Source organism: Mobula birostris, chromosome 6 (genome assembly GCF_030028105.1).
Source record: "Mobula birostris isolate sMobBir1 chromosome 6, sMobBir1.hap1, whole genome shotgun sequence".
In the NCBI taxonomy this organism is placed as follows: Eukaryota; Metazoa; Chordata; class Chondrichthyes; order Myliobatiformes; family Myliobatidae; genus Mobula; species Mobula birostris.
The window spans coordinates 38,381,647-38,405,155 of record NC_092375.1 but is presented as its reverse complement, the minus strand read 5'-3'; the positions used below and the strand labels follow the sequence as shown (position 1 = coordinate 38,405,155).

The following is a 23,509-nucleotide window of genomic DNA, read 5'->3' as shown; positions in this document are numbered from 1 at the left end:
TTATACTGTACATCCCAACCCAGGCAACACCTGGTGTGTTAAAACCAGATCAAACTGCTGGAGGAACAGAGTTACTTATTTAGTGATACAGTGCAAAGTAGGCTCTTCGAGCCACACTGCCCCAACAACCCCCAAACTCCAATTAACTCTATCCAACCACAGGGCAATTCACAATGAATTCCACAAACTCATTATTCTCTGGCTAAAGAAACACCTCCCCATCTCTGTTCTAAATGGACACCTCTCCACAGCAATTTTCTAGGTCATTCAATATTCAGTAGGTTTTAATGAGATTCCCCCCTCATTCTTCTAAATCCCAGCGAGTACAGGTCGACAGCCTTCAAATGATCCTCATTCATTAACTTTTGCATTGCCGGAATAATTCTCCTGAACCTCCTCTGGAGCTTCTCCAATGTCGGCACCTCCTTTCTCAGATAAGAGGCCCAAAACGATTCACAGAACTCCATGTGTAGTCTGAATAATGCCCTATAAAGCCTTAGCATTCCATCCTTGTTCTTACATTCCAGTCAAAATGAAGGCTAACATTATATTCCCCTTCCTTTCCACTGACTCAACCTTCAAGTTAACCTTTAGGAAATCATGCAAAAGTACTCCCAAGTATCTTTGCACCTCTGATTTTTGAAATTTCTCCCCTTTTAGAAAATAGACTACACCTTTATACTTCTATCAAAAATGCATGATCAAACACTTCCCTATGCTATGTTCCATCTGCCAATTCTTTGCCCTTTCTCCTAATCTGTCTGAGTCCTTTTGCAAACTCCCGTCTTCCTTAACACTACTTGCTCCTCTGCCTATTGTCTTCAAACCTAGTCAGAAAGCCATCAATTCCAGCATCCAAACCACTGAAACATAATGTGAAAAGAAATAGTACCAACACCAGTCCCTGTGGAACACCTCTAGTCGCCAGCAGCCAATATCAACTGACTCTCCCTTAACTAACCTGACTGTCATTGCCTCATAGAATTCCAAATGAGTTGTCAGGCAAGATTTCCCCTTGTGGAAACCATATTGACATTGACCTATTTTATCACGTATCTCCAAGTACCCCGAAACCTTATCCTTAGGAATGGACTTCAATATCTTCCCAACCACTGAGGTCAAGGTAACTAGCTTGTAGTTTTCTTTCTTTTGTCTCCTTCCCTTCTTAAAGTGTGGAATGACATTTGCAATTTTCCAGTCCTCCGGAACCATTCCAGAATCTAATGCCTTCACTATCTCTTCAGAACCCTGGGGTATAGTCGATCTGTTCCAGGTGATTTATCTACCTTCAGAACATTCAGCTTCCCAAGCACCTTCTCCTTAGTAATAGCAACTACACTCACTTCTGCCCCTAACACTCTCGAATTTCTGCCATACTGCTAAGGTCATCCAGTGAAAACTGATGCAAAATACTTATTAAATTCATTTGTCATCTTTTTGAACCTCATTACTACCCTTCCAGTGTCATTTTCCACCCTTGCCTCTCTTTTACTCTTTACTTATCTGAAAAACTTCTGGTATCCTCTTTCATGTTGTTGGTTAGCTACCCTTCATATTTCTTTTCTCTCTTTATGGCTTATTTTTTAGTTGCCTTTTGTTGCTTTTCAGAAGCTTCCCAATCCTCCAAGTTCCCTCTAATTTTTTGTGATATTAGATGACCTCTCTTTCCCTTTTATGCTGTCTTTGACTTCCCTTGTCAGCTAAGGTTACATGGTTACATGATCCTCCCTTTAGAAAACTTCTTCATCTTTGAGATGTATCTATCCTGTGCCTTTGAATTGTCCCCAGAAACTTCAGCCATTGCTGTACTTCCCCTCATCCCTGCTAGTGTCCTATTCCAATCTACTTTGGCCAGCTCTTCTCTTATGCCTCTGTAATTCCCTTTACTCCACTGTAATACTGATACATCTCCATCTCAGATTGCAGGGTAATGATCACTACCTTCTATGGGTTATTTTACCTTAAACTTCCTATTCATATCTGGTTCATTACACAACACCTAATCCAGAATGCCTTTCCCCTAGTGGGCTCAACCACAAACTGCTCTAAGCAGCCGTCTCATAGGCATTCTACCAACTTGATTTTCCCAATCTAGCGGCATATTGAAATCCCTCATGACTATTATAACATTACCCTTTTTACAATACTTTTCTATCTCCCATTGTAATTTGTATCCCACCTCCTGACTACTGTTCAGAGACCTGTATGTATCATTCATCAGAGTCTTTTTATCCTTGCAGTTTCTTAACTTTCCCCACAAGGGCTCTTTAACTTCTGATCCTGTGTTACCTCTTTCTAATGAACTGATTTCATTTTTTATCAACAGAACCAAATCCATACCCTCTGCCTACCTGCCTGTTCTTTTGAAATAATGTGTATCATATATAACCATATAACTATATATAATTACAGCATGGAAACAGGCCATCTCAGCCCTTCTAGTCCGTGCCGAATGCTTACTCTCACCTAGTCCCACCGACCTGCACTCAGCCCATAACCCTCCATTCCTTTCCTGTCCATATAGCTATCCAATTTTACTTTAAATGACAATATCGAACCTGCCTCAACCACTTCTGCTGGAAGCTCGTTCCACGCAGCTACCACTCTGAGTAAAGAAGTTCCCCCTCATGCTACCCCTAAACTTTTGCCCTTTAACTCTCAACTCATGTCCTCTTGTTTGAATCTCCCCTACTCTCAATGGAAAAAGCCTATCCACGTCAACGCTATCTATCCCCCTCATAATTTTAAATACCTCTATCAAGTCCCCCCTCAACCTTCTATGCTCCAAAGAATAAAGACCCAACTTGTTTAACCTTTCTCTGTAACTCAGGTGATGAAATCCAGGTAACATTCTAGTAAATCTTCTCTGTACCCTCTCTAATTTGTTGACATCTTTCCTATAATTCAGTGACCAGAACTCTACACAATACTCCAAATTTGGCCTCACCAATGCCTTGTACAATTTCAACATTACATCCCAACTCCTATACTCGATGCTCTGATTTATAAAGGTCAGCATACCAAAAGCTTTCTTCACCACCCTATCCACATGAGATTCCACCTTCAGGGAACTATGCACCATTATTCCTAGATCCCTCTGTTCTACTGCATTCTTCAATGCCCTACCATTTACCATGCATGTCTTATTTTGATTAGTCCTACCAAAATGTAGCATCTCATATTTATCAGCGTTAAACTTCATCTGCCATCTTTCAGCCCACTCTTCTAACTGGCCTAAATCTCTCTGCAAGCTTTGAAAACCTACTTCATTGTCCACAACTCCAACCATCCTTGAATGTCAAGCACCCAACTTCAATCTTATTTCAGCCACGACTCAGCGATGTCCACATCATACCTGCCGATGCCTAACTGCACAACAAGATCATCTACCTTACTCTGTATACTGTGATCTTTAAATATAATGCCTTCAGTTCTGTGTTCATCACCCTTTTTGATTTTCCCCCATGTTACACTTCAACTCATCCCTCGGACTGCAGTTTTTTCCCCTATCATCTGCCTGTCTTTCCTCACACAAAGTTCCAAAAAGCCCCTTTTGACAAAGTCTTCCTTGAAAGGCTTGTCTGGAGAGTTAATTGTATGAGATCCAGGGAGAGCTAGCTAAGTGGGTATATAGTTGGCTTAATGACTTTCATTGTGAATTGAGGACTGTTGTAGAACATAGGAACCTAGGAGTAAACATGTATAGATTCCTGAAAGCGGTGTCATAGGTGGACAGGATACTGAAGAAAGTATTTGGCACTCTGGCTTTCAGTACTCAGGGCACTGAGTATAGGATTTTGGATGTTATGTTACAGTTGTACAAGATGCTAGTGAGGTTGAACCTGCAGTGTTGTGTAATTTTGATTGCCCTGTAAAAGGAGAAATGCCATTAAGCAAGAAAGCATGCAAAGAAGTTTTATGAGAATGTTGACTGGGCATGAATTATATAGAGAGAATAGGTAGGCTAACACTTTACTTTTTAGAACATAGGAGACTGTGGGATAATCTTATGAAGAGGTATTAAATCATAATAGGCTTAGATTGGATGAATGCACATAGACTTTTTCCAAAGAAAGGGGAACCAAAATCTAGGGGGCCATATATTTGAGGTGAGAGGGCAAAAATTTAAAAAGGTCCTGAGGGGCAACATCTTCACACTGAAGGATGAATTTAGAAGCACTGGGGGGGGGGGGGGATCTCATTGAAAACTTTTGAATGTTGAAATGCCTAAACAGAGTAGATGGAAAGAGTGTTTCCCATGATGGGAGAGTCTAGGACAAGAAGGCACAGCCTCAGGATAGAGGGGTGCCCATTCAAAACAGAGATGTGGAGAAATGTCTTTAGCCAGAGGGTGGTGAATTTGTGGAATTTGTTGCCATGTGCAGCTGTGGAGGCCAGGTCATTGGGTGTACTTAAGGCAGAGAGTGACAGGTTCTTGATTGGACATGGCATCAAAGGTTATGGGGAGAAGGCTAGGAAATGGGGTTGAGGAGGAGAAAAACAATGATCAGCCATGATTGAATAGTGGTGCAGACTTGATGGGCCAAGTGGCCTCATTCTACTCCTATGTGTTGTGGTCTTACGGTACATGGAATGAGGTGCCAGAGAAAGTGATTGAGGTAGGTACAATAACAACATTTAAAGTAAACTTGAACAGTTTAATGCATAGGAAAGGTTCAGGTGGATGTGGGCCAAACACAAGCAAGTGGTTCTAGCTTAGATAGGCATCTTGTTCAATATAGGTGATTGGACTGATGAACCTGTTTCCATGCTTAGTCACTTTATAGCTCTTCTATGGTGTTGGCAAACATGTGGACCCAGCAGGTTTGAAGCAAATAGACTTTTTAAAGACTGACACTTAGCCTCCACATTGTATGTATTTTAAGGTGCACGCCTTTTGAATTTTTTGGTAAGTGCTAGGCAGTTAGTCCACGTTCCCAGTCTATGACTGAAATCTATGTGTCCAGTTAGCCGGCTGGTGGCGTAGTGGCATCAGTGCCAGACTTCGGAGCGAAGGCTCCCGAGTTTGAATCCAGCCAGCTCCCTTGCACGCTTTCCATCCGTGCTGGGTTGAGTATCGAGCTAGCAACTCAGCTTCGTAAAAATAAGAAAGCCTGCTAAAAAAAAAAAAACGCCGACGTGATGGCGTCCCGATGACTCCACTTGGAGTTAAGGGCTTTCTTCTTCATGTGTCCTGTAGCAGAGCACACTCTCCAGGCACATGCAGAGATCCTGGAGCTTCTACCACAATCAGAATGAGAATCAGGTTCATTATCCCTGACTAAGGTTGTTGTTTTGTAGCAGCAGCAGAGTGACTATGAATTAAAAAATAAATAGTGCAAAAATGAAAGGAATAATAAGGAGGTTTTCATGGGTTCATGGACCATTCAGGAATCTGAGGCAGAGGGGAAGAAGCTCTTCCAAAATCTTTGAATGTGGTCTTTAGGCTCCTGTACCTGATTGTAGTAGTTGAGAACAAAGCATGTCGTAGGTGGGGAGCATCCTCAGTGTTGGATGCTGCCTCTTGAAGTACCACCTTGTCTCTTTTTAACAAATAAGTTTACTTTGCAAGCAAGAACTTCTTTTTAATCATCCTTTTACCTCAATCAAATTTAAATGTTAGCAAATCAAGCCACTTGAAGATGTCCTCAATGACAGGGAAGGTTGTGGCCATGAAGGAGTTGGCTGAGTCAACAATCTTCTGCTGCCTCTTGAATTCCTGTGCATTGGAGCCTCCATACCAGGCTGTGATACAATCCATCAGGAATGCTTTCTATTTCACATGTATTGAAATTTCTAAGAGTCCTCGATCACATATTAAATGTTCTCAAACTCTTAAAGAAGCAGGGCCATTGGTTTTGCCTTCTTCAAGATTGCATCAATGTGTTGGTTATAAATGTTGACACCCAGGAACCTGAAGATGGTCACCCTTTCTACTGATGACCTCTAAATGAAGACTGGTGTGTGTTTTCCTAAATTCCCATTCCTGATGATCAGAATCAATTCCTTGGCCTTATTGGCATTGAGCGCCAAGGGCGTTGTTGTGCCACCACTTAACCAGCTGATCTATCTCTGTCATCGCCATCAGATTTAATGCAATGAGAATTGCACCGTTAGTATGCAAAATCTGAACCCACATTATCTTGCGAGGGAAAGTATGAAGGATTAGTGTGTGTCAGTTGCACTGAGCTGTCTTACATATTAATCCATTTTACTGTTTGGAATGACTAAACAGTACTGTTTTCAAGTTTGCGCTCAGAACATTAATGGTAAAATATAGCAAACTATTTCAAGGAGTACACAGTGACGTGAGTGTATCTGGATTTCTGAAAAGTCAGTGTAATCTATTCTTTCAGAAGTCAATTGCGTTTCTAAGATTAACCTTTTACTCATTTAATATAAAAGTTTTGTGTTTTGTTTGATTTAGGGATTGACCACTCAGTCACAAATTGCACAGAACAACTGCTTTGATGTTTGATGCAATTTTTCATCATAAATACCTAAATTAAAAAGTATAATCTTTGTTTCTATTTTACACTTAATGATTGTACATTCCTTTTCTTCCAGATTAATAACGTTTATCAAAAATCACTTTTCTCCAAGTTATACAAGCAATCGACCATTTCTGACTTAAGGTATTTCAATGTGTGTCCTCAGGAAAGATTAGAGGCTAAATTTCTGTAATTTGCATGTAGTTGCCTAGACATTGTCTCTCAATTAAAAATGAATGAAGCCTATGGGTACAGTGGTATCTCTGGAAAATGGGATGGAAAATGGAAAGTTACAGGAAAACACAATTTTGTCCCTCTTCCCTCCGGGAGAAGGCTCAGGAGCTTGAAGACTTGTATGGCCAGATTTGGGAACAGCTTCTTTCCAACTGTGATAACACTGCTGAATGGATCCTGACCCAGATCTGGGCCGTACCCTCCAAATAGCCGGACCTGCCTCTCAGTCTTTTTTGCACTACCTTACTTTCCCTTTTCTATTTTCTCTTTATGATTTATAATTAAAATTTTTAATATTTATTATGGATTTGTACTCCAGGGAGCGTGAAGGCAGAATCAAATATCGCTGTGATGATTGTTTGCTCTAGTATCAATTGTTTGGCAACAATAAAGTATAAAGTATAAATTGCTTTCTTATTGAAAGAATATTGTTGATCTAGGTTTTCTCAGAGGCTGATTAGGGTTAGCATTGACAGAACATTTCCATCACCAAGGTGTTTTCCTAAACTTTTGTTCCTGGTATTGAGAAGTTCAAAGACAGTTTACAATAATCTGTTCAACAATGGCTGGGCATTGGGAAAGTTCCAGGCTAGATATTTAGGAGGTTGGATCACATTTTTCAGGCACCTCTCATGTTTTTACAAGTTATTCTAAATCTACTTTGTTTATGCCAGTTTATATAATGAAAATAGATTCTATGCTTTAGCTGTTATCTGGAGTTAGTTTTACACTGTTGCTATTAATACTTTATTAATATTTCAAAACTAATTCATTTACATTTTACCGTAGGCAGTTTCCATATAAAAGAAATTATTTAACATATTGAAAATCAAAAAATTGCAAATGTTGGGAGTCTAAAATGAAAATAGAAAATGGTGAAAGTTTTCAGCATATCAAGAAGCATCTGTGGATTTCAAAGTAAATTTATTATCAAAGTACATATATTTCACCAAATACAACCCTGAAATTCATTTTTTTGCAGGCATACTAAATAAATTCATAATAGGATAATGACCTTAAAGACTGCACCAACTTAAGCATTCAACCACTGTGCAAAAGGCAACAAACAGCAAAAAAAGAGTAATAATAATAATAATAAATAAACAAACAATAAATATCAAGAACATGAGGAGTCCCTGAAGGTGAGTCCATGGGTTGTGGGATCATTTCAATGAATGGGAAAGTGAAGTTGATTGAAGTTTTCCCCTTGGATATATGTGACTGATGGTTGAGGGGCAATAATTATTCTGACTTTGGTGGTGTAAGTCCTGAGGTTCCTGTACCACCTTCCTGATGGTGAGGTTCCCTGATGAGGGATGCTGCTTTCCTGTGACAACGCTTGGTGTAGATGTGCTGAATGGTGGGGAGGGCTTTACTCACGATGAACAGGGGTGTGTCCACAGGGTAGGATTTTCCGTTCAAGGGCATTGGTGTTTCCATATCAGGCTGTGATGCAGCCAGTCAGTATACTTCCCACTTCACATCTACAGGTTTGTCATGCGAAATCTACGCAAACTGCTAAGGAAGTAGAGGCACTGCCAAGCTTTCTTCATAATTGCACTTCTGTGCCAGGATAGCTCCTCCAAAATAACAACACCAAGGCTCTTCTTTCAGTTAGTCCTGACCAAGGGTCTCGGCCCGAAACGTCCACTGTACCTCTTCCTAGAGATGCTGCCTGGCCTGCTGCGTTCACCAGCAACTTTGATGTGTGATACCAAGGAATTTAAAGTTGCTGACCCTCTCCTCCTCTGATCCTCTGATGAGGACTGACTTGTGGACCTCTGGCTTCTTTCTTCTGAGGTCAATGATCATCTCCTTGGTCCTGCTGATGTAATCCTTTTACTGTAGGCTCATACTGAGTTAGCAATTACGGTGAATACAAGCGAACAGCAACACAACTCTACAATGCATGGGATTATTTCCAATAAATAAACTTGTCTAGGGCAAATATGATTCGGCTAAACACAACACATAAAAGGTTGAATGTTCCTTTAAGGGAAAGTAAGACTGTTACATATACAAATATGTAAATTAAAATTCTATTAACAAATATTTTAAACTATAATAAACAGAATAAAGAAAAAGGGCCCATTACATATCTATTGGTCAATAGTGTTCAGATGTTGTTGGAGCTCATTGTTGTGTCATCATCCCAGTTTGTTTCACTGCGTTTACTCACAGTACTGAACATTTCTGTCTGAAAACACAGCCCAAGCAAAACATAAATAAATATCCACGCGACATCAAAGAACAAAGCATCAATCTTTCTCCAAGGTCGTGTGATAACTAGCTAACTAAAAGTTATCTGTATATTCTTTGTGAGGATCTTGTCTGCATAAGAATTTTCCCGACAGCAGTATCTGTCCTGCCAAATGGGTTCTGTAAGCATTTCACCATGTTCCTCTGCTATGTTCATTGTCTGTTTCCACTTTCCTTCTTTCTCCTTCTCTGATCCCACACTCTCTCTAGAAAATGGCTACCCCTCCCTTTTTCCCATGCTCACTCTGGGCTGTTCCCAAGATAAATCCTATTGGCTAACTCAACAAGCCTAACTTATCGATCAACTGAATTTTTATTTGAAAGAGCAAAAATGAAATACTCAATTGTATAATGTAATTAAAGGAACACAATGCATTTAGAGAAAACGTGCAGAAAATAAAATCTGAAACAGCATAACTGTATTAACATATGATTATAAACCAAAGTGTTACACTGATATTGAGTGAGAGGTTATTTTAAAATGAGTTGGAGGTAGGACGATGAATATGATTTAGCATACTGTTTACTGTATAGCCAGCAATGTCAGTTTCCTCGAAAACAGAATCCATATAAGTGGCAAGGGAAGTAAAGTCTATAGGAATTTCTCCAAATCATTTACAGCATCCTGTTGAGCTAGGGTTTTGTACAACATACAGCCATAAATAAATTGCCTGAAAATGGAATTTCTATGCAGAGATGACTCCAGTAAAAGGCAAATCCATGTTTTTCAAATCATAATCCAACTTGTGTCTCTTTTACAGTGGTAACAACAATGGTGGTGTTCTTGTTCATTTCTGGATTGTCTTTGTGGTCCCAAATGTGAAGGCTTTGTTTGTGTGTGAAGACTGCGTCAGTGCTATCTTAAAGGACTCTATCCAGACGAGCCTCATAAACCGTACTTCGGTTGGTTACCTCCATGGACTTCCTGTGGATCTGGACTCGATTGTTATTAATGGTATCTTTTTGGCTTTCTGTATACTGCAGTTATTGAAAACTATGTCACACAATATATTAGTGGCTCAGAATATGCTAAGGTAATAGGGCCAAGACTGCCAGCAGATGCCTTTATTACTGTGGAAAACTGATGGCAAATTCCTGCTTCTATATACGTGCAGATAAACTCAGAGATCCAGAAGTTTCCAGTAAAGATGCCATTTCCGTAAGCCCCTTACGTATGGAATCAAAATAAAAATAAAATAAAAATCAACTCATTATTTACATCGCGGTGATCAATGGAAACTAATGAACAATAACCTTCCTTATATCATTTAAAGCATCTGATATTTTAAGGATGATCTATGCCATACCCTGTTAAATTTGTTTTATATATGGAATTTCACTTCCTTGGTTAAAATCAGCAAATTTTGGAAATATTGGAAATGATATTTACAGTTTTATTTAATATTTGCTGTTCTCTGTAAATCTCACATATGTAGATCCATTATTTTATTATCATGTACAATGATTTAAATGGAGACTATATTTCTCGTTTCTTGCATAAGAATTCTTTAATCTGACTGATCAGTCAAATTATAGTCTGTCCAATGGTTGGGCATCATGGATGACTTCTATAAGGTACTAAGTTGAAGCTAATGTTAGACAAGGGAAAGTCTGTGGCTTACAGCCTACTGAAATGTTGTAAGTACTTTTTGTTGGTTAACTGAAAGAGCATTTGCTTTGCTAATGACTACAAAATCTTGGCTATCTCTTTCCTGCTAGTTGGAATCTGATATCAGATTTCTCAAGTTATAGATCTGTGAGGTGTAAGTTCCAATTTACACATTCATACGCGTACATGAGTGATCTCAATAAAAATAGTGTGGGAAACTTGAAGCATTTTTCCCAAGTTACTTCATTCACGGCTTAGTAAAGCCACTGATTTGATTACTTTAAACACCTCCATTAAAAAATTGAAGAAAAAGCTTTAAATCAACTTGAGACATGTTTGTAATGTTAAAGCCTTTTGGCATAATTTCCTAGTAGTTGTTTATAATGAGTTCTTAAGAAACCCAGTTTGCTAAGTGTTTGGTTGTATTAAGCTCTGGAAATTACTTGGATGTGTGTGCAAGTTACATGGATGTTTAGTCAAAGATTAAATTCTCTGTCTACTTTTTTAATACCCCAGACAGCTTTTCTTCAGACATAACATAATTTTTCATTTTTTTATTAATAGCTGGCCTTCGTTCAGATTATATTGCTACAGCTACAACAGGTAATAATTTAAAATTAATTGTAACCTTGGGTTACAAAGGACATTAAGGACATCCTGAATGCTAAAAAGAGGGTGTTTAGAGATAGAAATAGGGAGGAGCTGAGGGCAATACAGAGGGACCTGAAAGCCAGGATACAGGGAGGCTAAGGACAGGTACAGGAGGAAGCTTGAGTGGAAACTCCAGCAGAACAACATGAGGGAGGTCTGGAGGGGGATGAGAACCATCACTGGGTTCCAGCAAACTAGCAACAGAGGAGCTGAAGGCAGTGTGGACAGGGCCAATGAACTTAACCTGTTCTTTAACAGATTTGACATTGCGACCCCTGCCCATCCTCCACATGAGCCATCTGTTGTTGGCCCCCAACCAACACATATTCCACTCTCCCCTCCTACCCCTCCTCACAGTCCTCCACCCTGCTCTCATCACTATACCCCTTCCCCACACGAAACCACCACGGTGGGCTTCACAGCTGAACAGGTGAGAAGACAGCTGAAACGTCTCAACCCAAGCAAGGCTGCAGGACCGGATGGTGTCAGTACCAGGGTGCTCAAAGCCTGTGCCCCTCAGCTATGTGGAGTACTTCGCCATGTATTCAACCTGAGCCTGAGGCTCCGGAGGGTTCCTGTGCTGTGGAAGACGTCCTGCCTTGTCCCTGTGCCGAAGACGCCGCGCCCCAGTGGCCTCAATGACTACAGACCGGTGGCATTGACCTCCCACATCATGAAGACCCTGGAGAGACTTGTTCTGGAGCTGCTCCGGCCTATGGTCAGGCCACACTTAGATCCCCTCCAGTTTGCCTACCAGCCCCGACTAGGAGTTGAGGTTGCCATTGTCTACCTGCTGAACTGTGTCTACGCCCACCTGGACAAGCCAGCGAGCACTGTGAGGGTCATGTTTTTCTCCAGTGCATTCAACACCATCTGCCCTGCTCTGCTGGGGGAGAAGCTGACGGCGATGCAGGTGGATGCTTCCCTGGTGTCATGGATTCTTGATTACCTGCCTGGCAGACCACAGTACATGTGCTTGCAACACTGTGTGTCGGACAGAGTGATCAGCAGCACTGGGGCTCCACAAGGGACTGTCTTGTCTCCCTTTCTCTTCACCATTTACACCTCTGACTTCAACTACTGCACACAGTCTTGTCATCTTCAGAAGTTTTCGGATGACTCTGCCATAGTTGGATGCATCAGCAAGGGAGCTGAGACTGAGTACAGGGCTACGGTAGGAAACTTTGTCACATGGTGTGAGCAGAATTATCTGCAGCTTAATGTGAAAAAGACTAAGGAGCTGGTGGTAGACCTGAGGAGAGCTAAGGTACCTGTGACCCCTGTTTCCATCCAGGGGGTCAGTGTGGACATGATGGGGGATTACAAATACCTGGGGATATGAATTGACAATAAACTGGACTGGTCAAAGAACACTGAGGCTGTCTACAAGAAGGGTCAGAGCCGTCTCTATTTTCTGAGGAGACTGAGGTCCTTTAACATCTGTTGGACGATGCTGAGGATGTTCTACGAGTCTGTGGTGGCCAGTGCTATCATGTTTGCTGTTGTGTGCTGGGGCAGCAGGCTGAGGGTAGCAGACACCAACAGAATCAACAAACTCATTCGTAAGGCCAGTGATGTTGTGGGGATGGAACTGGACTCTCTGACGGTGGTGGCTGAAAAGAGGATGCTGTCTAAGTTGCATGCCATCTTGGTCAATGTCTCCCATCCACTACATAATGTACTGGTTGGGCACAGGAGTACATTCAGCCAGAGACTCATTCCACCAAGATGCAACACAGAGCGTCATAGGAAGTCATTCCTGCATGTGGCCATCAAACTTTACAACTCCTCCCTTGGAGGGTCAGATACCCTGAGCCAATAGGCTGGTCCTGGACTTATTTCATAATTTACTGGCATAACTTACATATTACTATTTAACTATTTATGGTTCTATTATTATTTATTATTTATGGAGCAACTGTAACGAAAACCAATTTCCCCCAGGATCAATAAAGTATGACTATGACCATGACTAACCTTAAGCAAACATCGTGCAAGTACACATAAGGGGCAATACTAAATAAAGAAAAACATTATTTATTGAGCCCATTTTATAGTCCTAAGTACTCTCAAGCCTTTTAAAAATAAAGTAGAAGTGCTGGTCCACCTTCCTCATGAATTGCATCTATTTGGTGGGTCCAATACCGGTCGTCTGAGATATTTGTGCCAGGGAATATGAAGCTGTTTATTCTCTCCGTTTGATCCATCATGAGAACTCACATGCATGCGCCTGTTGAAATATTAAACTATGACTTGTGTCTGCTCCCAATTAAACATTAAGTAACTTGATTTTTAATTTGCTACAAAGCATCGATCAACAAGGGTAGCCAGTTAATCCAACAACCAGAATGTCTTTAGGATGTAGAAAGCAGATACAGGAAGAACATGCAAACCACACAGAAATAGCACCAAAGGTTAGGATTGAATCTAAACTATGGAAGCTATCGGAGAGTTGGAGGAGGGAAAAGAACTACACGCTGTGCTGCTGTGATCTCTGATCTAATATCAGGTTGTCTGGAACTTGAATCTGGGTCCTCCTGGACAGTGTGAATCATGCTGCATCTCAGTTTATCGTTCCAAAGTTTAACCACAACATCACTGGCAGCCTTGACCTCAAGCACAACCTTAACCTGAAACAAGCTATTTAAAACTATGCTTTTAGTTATCTGGCCGAATCACAGGTGGTGACGAATCAGCACGTAGGAAGGAGTTTGAAAAGATGGCTGAGTGGTGCCACAGCATCAATCTCTCACTCAATGACAGCAAGACCAAGGAGTTGATTATTGACTTCAGGAGGAGGAAATGGGAGGTCTATGAGCCAGTCCTTATCAGGGTTCAGAGGAGACGATGGTTAGCAACTATAAACTCCTCAGTGTTTTCATTTCAGGGGATTTGTCGTGAGTCAAGCACATAAGTGCTATTATGAAGAAAGCACAGCAGCTTAGAAGTTTGTGAAGACTAAGCATATCATTTACAGTAAAACTTCGACAAACTTCGATAGTTGTGTGGTGGAGAGTATATTGACAGGTTCCATCATGGCCTGGTATGGACACACCAATGCCCTTGAATGGAAAATTCTACAAAAGGTAGGGAATATGGTCCTGTCCATCTCAGGTAAAACCCTCCTCACTACTGAGCACATCTACTTGGAGCACTATCACAAGAAAGCAACATGCTTCATCAGGGTCATGCTCTCTCCTCACTGTTGCCAATGGGATGAAGGTACAGGAGCCTCAGGACCCACAGCACCAGGTTCAGGAACAGTTATCAGCCCATGACCATCCGGCTCTTAAACCAGAGGGGATAACTTCATGCAAATTCACTTGCGCATCATTGAACTTTTCCCACAACCTATGGACTCACTTTTGATAACTCTACACTTATTTTCTCAATATTTGTTGCTTATTTATTATTATTATTATTTAGTTTTTTTCTCATTTCGTATTTGCACAATTTGTTGTCTTTTGCCCATTGGTTGTGGTCTGCCCTGTTGAGTGCCGTCATTCATTGTGTTTCTTGTATTTACTGTGAATGCCCATTAGTAAATGTTACTTTGATAATAAATTTATTTTGAACATTTCAAACTGAATCATCAAGTTTGCTGATGATACAACGATGGTTGGCCTCATCAACAATGACAATACGTCCATATAGTGAGAGGCAGCAGAGCGGCTGGTGGAATGGAGGGAGCACAACAACTGGAGTCGTCATATGGACAAGAACAAATGAGATGATTGTGGCCTTTAGGAAGGTGTAGGCTGACCGTTCCTCACTGCACATACACAGCTCTTCTCTGCGAAAATTGGAAACACCAAGCTAACGGACAATTTCACCTAATCCCTCAATGCCATCTCTTTGGTCAAGATAGCACAGCTACATCTCCACTCCCTGAAGAGATTGAAGCAAGCGAGGATCTGACCCCGCCCCCCCCCCCCAACTCCCATTCTAACCAATTTTTATGGGAGCATCATCGAGAGTGTCCTGACCAGCTGCCTCACCGCTACAGGAATTGCAAGGCATCTGACTGCAAGTCCCTACAAAGGACTGCGAGGACTGCTGAGAGCGATATTAGGATGTCTCTGATACCCATTAGGCACGTTTATAAAGAGTGTTGTGCGTGCGGGGCCCTTAACATTGTCAATGATCCCTCCCATCTGTCCAACAATCTCTTTGACCCCCTACCGTCAGGCAGGAGGTACTGTAGCAATAGGACAAGCACTATTAGGATGGGAAACAGTGTAAGCTGTAAGATGACTGAACACCCTGCCACAGCCCTGGTCTCATCATATATGCAGTTTTCGTAGTGTTATATTTTTAACTTTTAACTTACTTTTTAACTTGCATTGTACTGTTATGCAACTTATTATTTATTAATATATTTGTGGTAATATTACCTTGTTATATGTGTGAGTTATATGTACTGTGTTGTTTTGTTTGGCTGTATACATCAAAATATGAATCAGATTTATTATTACCGGCACATGACGTGAAATTTGTTAACTTAGCAGCAGCAGTTCAATGCAATACTTAAAATAGAAGGGAAAAATATAATAATAATAAAAAATAAATAAGTAAATCTTATTCAGTATACTTTATACAGTATACATATATTGAATAGATTAAAAATTGTGCAAAAAACAGAAGTACTATATATTTTAGAAAAAAAGTGAGGTAGTGTCCAAGGGTTCAATGTCTGTTTAGGAATTGGATGGCAGAAGGGAAGAAACTGTTCCTGAATTGCTGAGTGTGTGCCTTCAGTGTTAACAGTGAGAAAAGGGCATGCCCTGGGTACATGTTGAACGACAATAAACTGAGCTCGAAATTCAACTTGAAAATACAATTGTGGAGGACATTTTACATAGTAAGAGAAGCCACCCATTAGTTTATTGAAGTTGCATTTCAATCACTTGCAAGAACTCAGCGATAGAGAAAAATTTTGAAATCAAAACAGAAATGAGAGATGAACATTTGGAATAAAACATTTCATGCTGGTTTAGCGAATGATGAAATGAGTGCCAGCTTTAGAAACCTGTAAGTGACATTAGTTCATTATAGTGTTTTATTTTATATATTGAAATGCTTTAAAGACAGTATTTCTTAGTTGCATACAGGGCATGTGAAATAAGATAGGGAAATATGATTAAAGGACATACAGTCAAAGATATTAACATCTCTAATCATTTGTACCTTCTCCCAGATTCAAAATATGTCATTGATAAGTATGCAGAACGGGCTGGTACTTCTGTTCCTCTGAACTTCTCTGCTGCGTCGGGCCGGGTGAACTGCTACTTCAGGCTCACTTCTCTGCTAGGATATGTCATTCGCCTCTATGTCACCAGCCTTCAGATTGAACCCGACAATTGTATCACAGATTCTCTCTATATTTATGATTCGCTTATGCCTATCAGAAGTAGAAAACTATACCGGTATGTATCCAGGCCCAAAGATTCAAGTTTTTAACAGCCTGTATCTAATTTATTTCATATTCCTGTTATCTTTCATAAAATAAAAATTATTTGAATAATCTTAAATTATATCATTTATATCTGTTACTTGAAGAAAGCATCTTAAACATTGCATTGAAAAATACAAACATGCTAAATATTATTGTTGTGATTAATTATTATATGTTTAATGTATTTGGATGACTTTTCTTAGTTTTCTATTACCTAGTTATTTTAAATAGATTACTAAATCTGCTAAATTGGTAAAGAAATGTTTTATAAAGTTATCAACATATCTATCATTACAATCAGTAGCAGATATATCTAAATTGTTAAGGCCATAGAAAGCTTGTGCATATTTATCTGTTAACAAATATCCATTACTAAGTTGAGATGAAAAGAGTGAAATGAATTAAATATAACAAAACGATTGTAGATAGTTTGTAAATAAAGTGATGGCAAAATCAAAAATGAAATTGTAAGCAAAGGAGCAAAGTTTTTGTGATGATGGAAATCCATTAAAAAATCCTCATCTGGACCTAGAGAGGGTAGACCTGACTTTGCTGGGATTTGCTGTTATTTCAGCACAGAATTGCAGACACTTGCCCATGGAAATATCTGCGGGTTTTGGCGACTCACACGAGAATGCAAAATCTGTTTGCACTCAGTGAACGTGCATACACATGACACATAGAAGCAAGCTCAGGCCAGTGGGCACTCAGTCCTGCTTTGTCATTCAAAAAGATTGTGGCTGATCCTAGATATTAAGTCTTTTTTACAAAAAAGAAAGGGCATTACCTCTAGTGCTCTGGCAGGCATTTATCTCTCTATTAATATCTCTAAGGTTATTTTTTTAATCCTGTTGCTGTTTTCAGTGTACAAATATTTTCTAAATTTCAGCAACATCATCACTTAAAAGAGATTCATTGGTTGTAAGGCACTTTGGAGAATTTTGAAAGGGTGCAAGGTGCTTTATAAATGCAAATTTGTTTTGTACACTTGATTAAGTTCACACTTTTGGTATGAATACACAAAATTAATTTAATTTTACAATTCTTAAATACTGCTATAGGTAATATTCGTTCAATCTTGTGGTGTTTTATTAATGTTCCTGTCCAACTTTGCTTCTGCCAGTGTTTTCCTTTCATTTCCAGAACCTGTGAACCCTTTGGTTCTTTCCCAGTTTCTTTCGTATCTACTGGCAATGGCATGTTTCTGTCATTCAACTCCCTCAGGTTGTATGGAAAGAAAGAATTAAAGGGCTACTTTGAAGCAATTCCCAAGGAAAGTAAGTTCTTCAATAACTTTGCACTGTAATTCTCAACTTTCTTAAGATCTGAAAGCTGGTAAAACCTCGAAACTGGTGAGCTCATTTCCTGGTTCTTTATGCAATGAATCTCCAGCAGAATACTAACTTTCAAAGTGCTTTTCTGATGAAACATGTGTAATCACTATTCGAAACTGGGACTGGTCACAGTTCCAAGCGGTATATCTCTTCTCCTGTGCTGTTAACCACACATGAAATTTGCCTGTGGTAAAACTTTGAGCTCTATAAACTATTTATGTACCAGTTCCATTTACTCATACAAGCAAAATACTGTGGATTCTGGAAGTCTCATATAAATTACAAGAACTGCAAATACTCAGCAACTTGGGGAATAATATTGAAGCTTAAATAAAAGTGTTGTGGATTGTAAATATGCAAACAATTACTTATGGAATTTCCCTCCTCCTTTAAGCTGTTGGCTTGCTGTGCATTTATCATGAGGTTAATATTCACCACAATGCCAAAGTTGCACAGGACAGGAAATTCAGAATATTTTCTTCAAAAGATTCAAAGTACTTTTACTTTCAACATATGACCCTGAGATTCGTTCCCCACAGACCGCCACGAAAATTACTTCAGTCAGAGGGTGGTTAATCTGTGGGATTTGTTGCCACGAGCGGCTGTAGAGGCCAAGTTATTTGGTGCATTTAAGGCAGAGATAAGATAGGTTCTTGATTAGCCAGGGCATCAAAGGGTATGGGGAGAAGGCAGGGGAGTGGAGATGACTGGAAGAACTGGATCAGCCCATGATTGAATGGTGAAGCAGACTTGATGGGCCAAATGGCCAACTTCTGCTCCTATATTTTATGGTCTTATGGAAACAAAGAAAACCATGGAACCCATTCAAAGAAAAACATCAACACCTTCCCATGCACAAAAAAAAGTCAAATTGTGCGAACGGTAACAAAAAATATGAATGTAAAACCCAGAATATAAAACACAAAATTGAAAGAGTCCAGGCATATTCAGTTCAGCTCAGTGTTCATTATTTGCAGGTCACCCCGATTCAAAATCGCCCAAATAGCAACAAAGGATCACATTGTAACATGAATTATGGAGTCCAATCCACAAACCATATTGATTAAGCCTTGTCCAAGACCCACGACTCCAGCACCATCCTCCAACAGCATCGAGGGAGAGGGAGAGACCATCTGAATGCGGGATTTTCCTCCGGCTGCAGCAAGTTAGAGGGAGAGAGAGACTGTCACACTGAGACACCTTCCTCCGGCAGAAACGAGCAAGAGGCTGGGAGACAGTGCTCAGCATTCCCTCATTTTCCACACTCACCTCCGAGATTTCAATCTTCCTCAGTGCTTTAATCAGTGCGATTGACAAGAAATGGAATCAATCATGGGCTCCAGGCTTCCTGGCCTTGAGGCCAGGAATAAAAATTAGTTCATACAAAATGGTTTCAGCAGACGTGGTTTGGAACCAAATTAGCTCACTAACAATTTGAAAAAGCTGGATGAGAAGAAGTGAACCAGAAGTCCCTACAAAGGACAGTGAGAACAGCTGAGAGGCTCACTGGGGTCTCCTACCATCTGTCGGGACATTTATCAGGAGCGCTGTGTATGCAGAGGTGCCCTTGGTATTATTAAGGATTCCACCCATCCAACCAACATCCTCTTTGACTTTCTACCATCAGACAGGAAACTACGATGCATAAAAGCATGAACGGTCAGGATGGGAAAAAGTTTCTTCCCCTGGGCCATTAGGCTTCTGATCTCCCTATCTCATTATATTCGAAGTGTCTCTGGTTAATCTGTTCCATAACCTACAATATTTAATATTAATGCATTTCAGCTTGTTATTTATGTGTGATTCATCTGTAGATTTTATCCTTAAGTTATTGTTTGTTATGTGTACTACTGTGCCTTACACGAAGGTTCAGAGAAACGTTGTCTCGTTATATATTTATATATATGTATATAGTTAAATGACAATAAACTTGCCATGACTTGACTTGAATGTGAACAGCTGAAGAAGTGTTTTAAAAAGTTTAAGCAATGAAATTAATGTATTTTATTTGCCTTTGCTTAGAATTAAAAAGCACTATACTGTCAAAAAATGGAACAAGGTTGGAGGGAAACATAACCAGCCCATATTATCCAAGTTATTACCCTCGAAAATGTAGCTCTACATGGATATTTAAGGTAACATTTGGTTTTGTTTTGACAAAGTATTGTTGTTAATTCAGTACATCATTAACTTATCCTTTCAAATTCATGCAGGTGAACAAATATAGAATACTAGAACTACATCAAATTATATTTTTTAACCATTTTGAAATATTTTGTATTGAAACTAAAGCAATTGTTTTAAGGCAAGTTAAAGTATATAGAGCAATTTGACCTTAGATCTCGTGTTTAAACAGTAATTATACAAGAACATTATAATAGTCACAGATCTACAAGTTGTAAGTAGCTTAACTTGTGTCAATGAGTCTCAGACACATCGTAAGACTGAAACAACACCTGTCACAACTGTCACAAAGGTACTCAAAAGTTTGAAGATCCTGTAACCTAAAACAAACAGTTAACATTTTGTATTTATGAGGAAATCTGTAGATGCTGGAAATTCAAGCAACACACACAAAATGTTGGTGGAACACAGCAGGCCAGGCAGCATCTACAGGAAGAAGTACAGTCGAAGTCTCAGCCCAAAACATCGACTGTACTTTCTTCCTATAGATGCTGCCTTGCCTGCTGCGTTCCACCAGCATTTTGTGAACATTTTGTATTTGGTCTTTTAATTGTTTTCTTTCATCCGTCTCATTTTTATTATTTTGATGTTATTTTAAGTCTTTGTAAGTGTCATCTATTCCTGATAATATTTCTATGAATGCCTCTGAAATGCATATTTCCATTCACTTTCCCAGTTCTTTCTGATATTGAGAAATATTGAGAGGATTTACTCATATGCAGAAATGAGAGAAACTGAGAAACTAGAACAGGCAAAACCAGTCAAAATCTCGATAACATCCTAAGACTGCTGATACTGATAATTTGATAAAAAGGAAGACTGGCATAGAACAATTTTCATGAGCTCAGTTTCCCAAAGCATGTTTTGATTAGGGAAATTTTGGAGGTGATATAGATAAATAAAGAAAGTGGGATGATGAAAGTTTTGAGGAGATGTCTGAGGTAGGTTTTTTACATGGAAAGCAATGGGTGTCTTGAACAGACTACCCAGGGTGGAAGTAAAAGCTGATACAATAGGGATATTTAAGAAGCTCTTAGGTAGGCATATGGATAGAAGAAAAATGGAGGGCTGCATAGGAGGGAAAGGTTAGATTAACTGTGGAATCGTTTTATACAGGTCGGTACCCCATTGTGAGTCAAAACCCGGACTGTGCTCTATCGTTCTATGCTTTAGTTCCATTGACTGTCAGATCGGTAAGTTATCAACATTAAGATGTATCATCAGAAGACTTGAGAAAGAGATTAGAAGATATATTTTTATCCAGAACACTGTTTGGACTTGCAGAGCACAATGTGAAAAGGTGCTGGAAAGACAATATTTCTTTACATAACTGTTGAAAGGTAAATGCTCCCACAAGAGAACAAACTTAAAAGGACATCAAGGAAATTGGATCTTACAAAACAGATCTTTCAGAGAGTTAATCCTGTCCATTTGGGCAAATGGTGTCCTTCCAATTGGGACACAGATGAAAAGACAGGATGCTTATTAGCATGGAGCCAGCTTCTGAGGAAAATGGATTTTAAAACTGACACAGTTGTAAGTTAATTGTGATCATGTTGTCTGACAGGGAACGTGGAGGAAGGTAGCTGCTTGAAGGTATTTGTTTGAACTGTAATTGCTGAAGATGTGTGTTGTGTAATGATCTGGAGGTGATAAGAGAGCTTAAGGTTATGGAACCCTCAGGGAACAGTGTTCATAATATGATTGAGTTCACATTGAAATTTGAGAGGGGAAAAAATAAAATCCAATGTGTCGGTATTTCAGTGGAATAAAGGAAATTACAATGGCATGAGGGGGAGCTGGCTGAAGTTGACTGGAAAGGGACATTTGCAGGAAGGACAGTGGAGCAGCAATGGCTGGAGTTTCTGTGAAAAATGAGGGATGTGCAACACAGATATATTCCAAATAAGAGGAAATTTTCAAAAGGGAGAAGGACACTACCATGGCTGACAAGTGAAGTCAGAGCCCAAGTAAAAGCAAAAGAGGGGGCATACAAGGAAGCCAGAGCTAGTGGAAAGGTAAAGGATTGGGGAGCTTTTAAAAACTTGCAGAAGGAAACTAAGAAGGTCATTGGGAAGGAAAAGATGAATTATGAAAGGAAGTTGGTGACTAATATCAAAGAAGAAATTAGAACTTTTTTAAGTATATAAAGGGTAAAAGAGAGCTGAGGGTACATATTGGACCAATAGAAAATGACGCTGGAGATATTGTAATGAGAGATGCAGAGATGGAAGAGGAGCTGAATGCGTATTTTGCATCAGTCTTCACAGTGGAAGACGTCTGCAGTACGCTGGACATTCAGGAGTGTCAGGGAAGTGAAGTTTGTGCAGTGACAATTATAACTGAGAAGGTGCTCAGGAAGCTTAATCGTCTGAGGGTGGGTAAATCTCCTGGACCTGATGGAATGCACCCTTGGGTTCTGAAGGAAGTAGCTGGAGAGATTGCAGAGGAATTAACGATGATCTTTCAAGAATTGATAGATTCTGGCATTGTACTGGATGAATGGAAAATTGCAAATGTCACTCCGCTATTTAAGAAGGGTGGGAGGTAGCAGAAGGGAAACTACAGACCTGTTAGCCTGACAGCAGTGGTTGGGAAGTTGTGGGAATCAATTGTTAGGGATGAGATTATGGAATACCTGGAAGAACATGACAAGACAAGCCAAAGCCAGCATGGTTTCCTGAAAGGAAAACCCTGCCTGACAAACCTACTGCAATTCTTTGGGGAAATTACAAGCAGGGTAGACAAAGGAGATGCAGTAGATGTGGTGTACTTGGATTTTCAGAAGGCCTTTGACAAGGTGCCACATATGAGGCTGCTTAGCAAGATAAGAGCCCATGGAATTACAGGGATGTTATTAGCATTGTCTGGTGGGCAGAAAACAAAGAGTGGGAATAAAGGGATCCTATTCTCGCTGGCTGCCGGTTACCAGTGGAGTTCCACAGGGTCGGTGTTGGGACTGCTGCTCTTTACGATGTATGTCAATGACTTGAACTATGGTATTAATGGATTTGTGGTTAAATTTGCCAATGATACAAAGATAGGTGGAGGAGTGAGTAGTGTTGAGGAAACAGAGAGCCTTAGATAGTTTAAGGGAATGGGCAAAGAAGTGGTAAATGAAATACAATGTTGGAAAATGTATGGTCATGCGCTTTGGTGGAAGAAATAAACAGGCAGACTATTATTTAGATGGGGAGAGAATTCAAAATGCAGAGATGCAAAGGACTTGGGAGTCCTTGTGCAGGATACCCTAAAGGTTAACCTCCAGGTTGAGTCAGCTGTGAAGAAAGCG

The 23,509-nt window shown here is 39.9% G+C and overlaps 1 protein-coding gene across 1 annotated transcript in view; it reads left to right on the top strand.

The window, feature by feature from the left end:
• The window catches only part of tmprss7 (transmembrane serine protease 7), a 69,738-nt gene that overhangs the window by 7,834 nt on the left and 38,395 nt on the right, over positions 1-23,509 (top strand). Inside the window, exons 3-8 of the mRNA XM_072260258.1 lie at positions 6,568-6,635; positions 9,746-9,939; positions 11,158-11,196; positions 16,442-16,670; positions 17,843-17,976; positions 20,056-20,168. Of these exons, the coding sequence (XP_072116359.1) occupies positions 6,568-6,635; positions 9,746-9,939; positions 11,158-11,196; positions 16,442-16,670; positions 17,843-17,976; positions 20,056-20,168 (777 nt within the window). The remainder of the gene's footprint in view (positions 1-6,567; positions 6,636-9,745; positions 9,940-11,157; positions 11,197-16,441; positions 16,671-17,842; positions 17,977-20,055; positions 20,169-23,509) is intronic.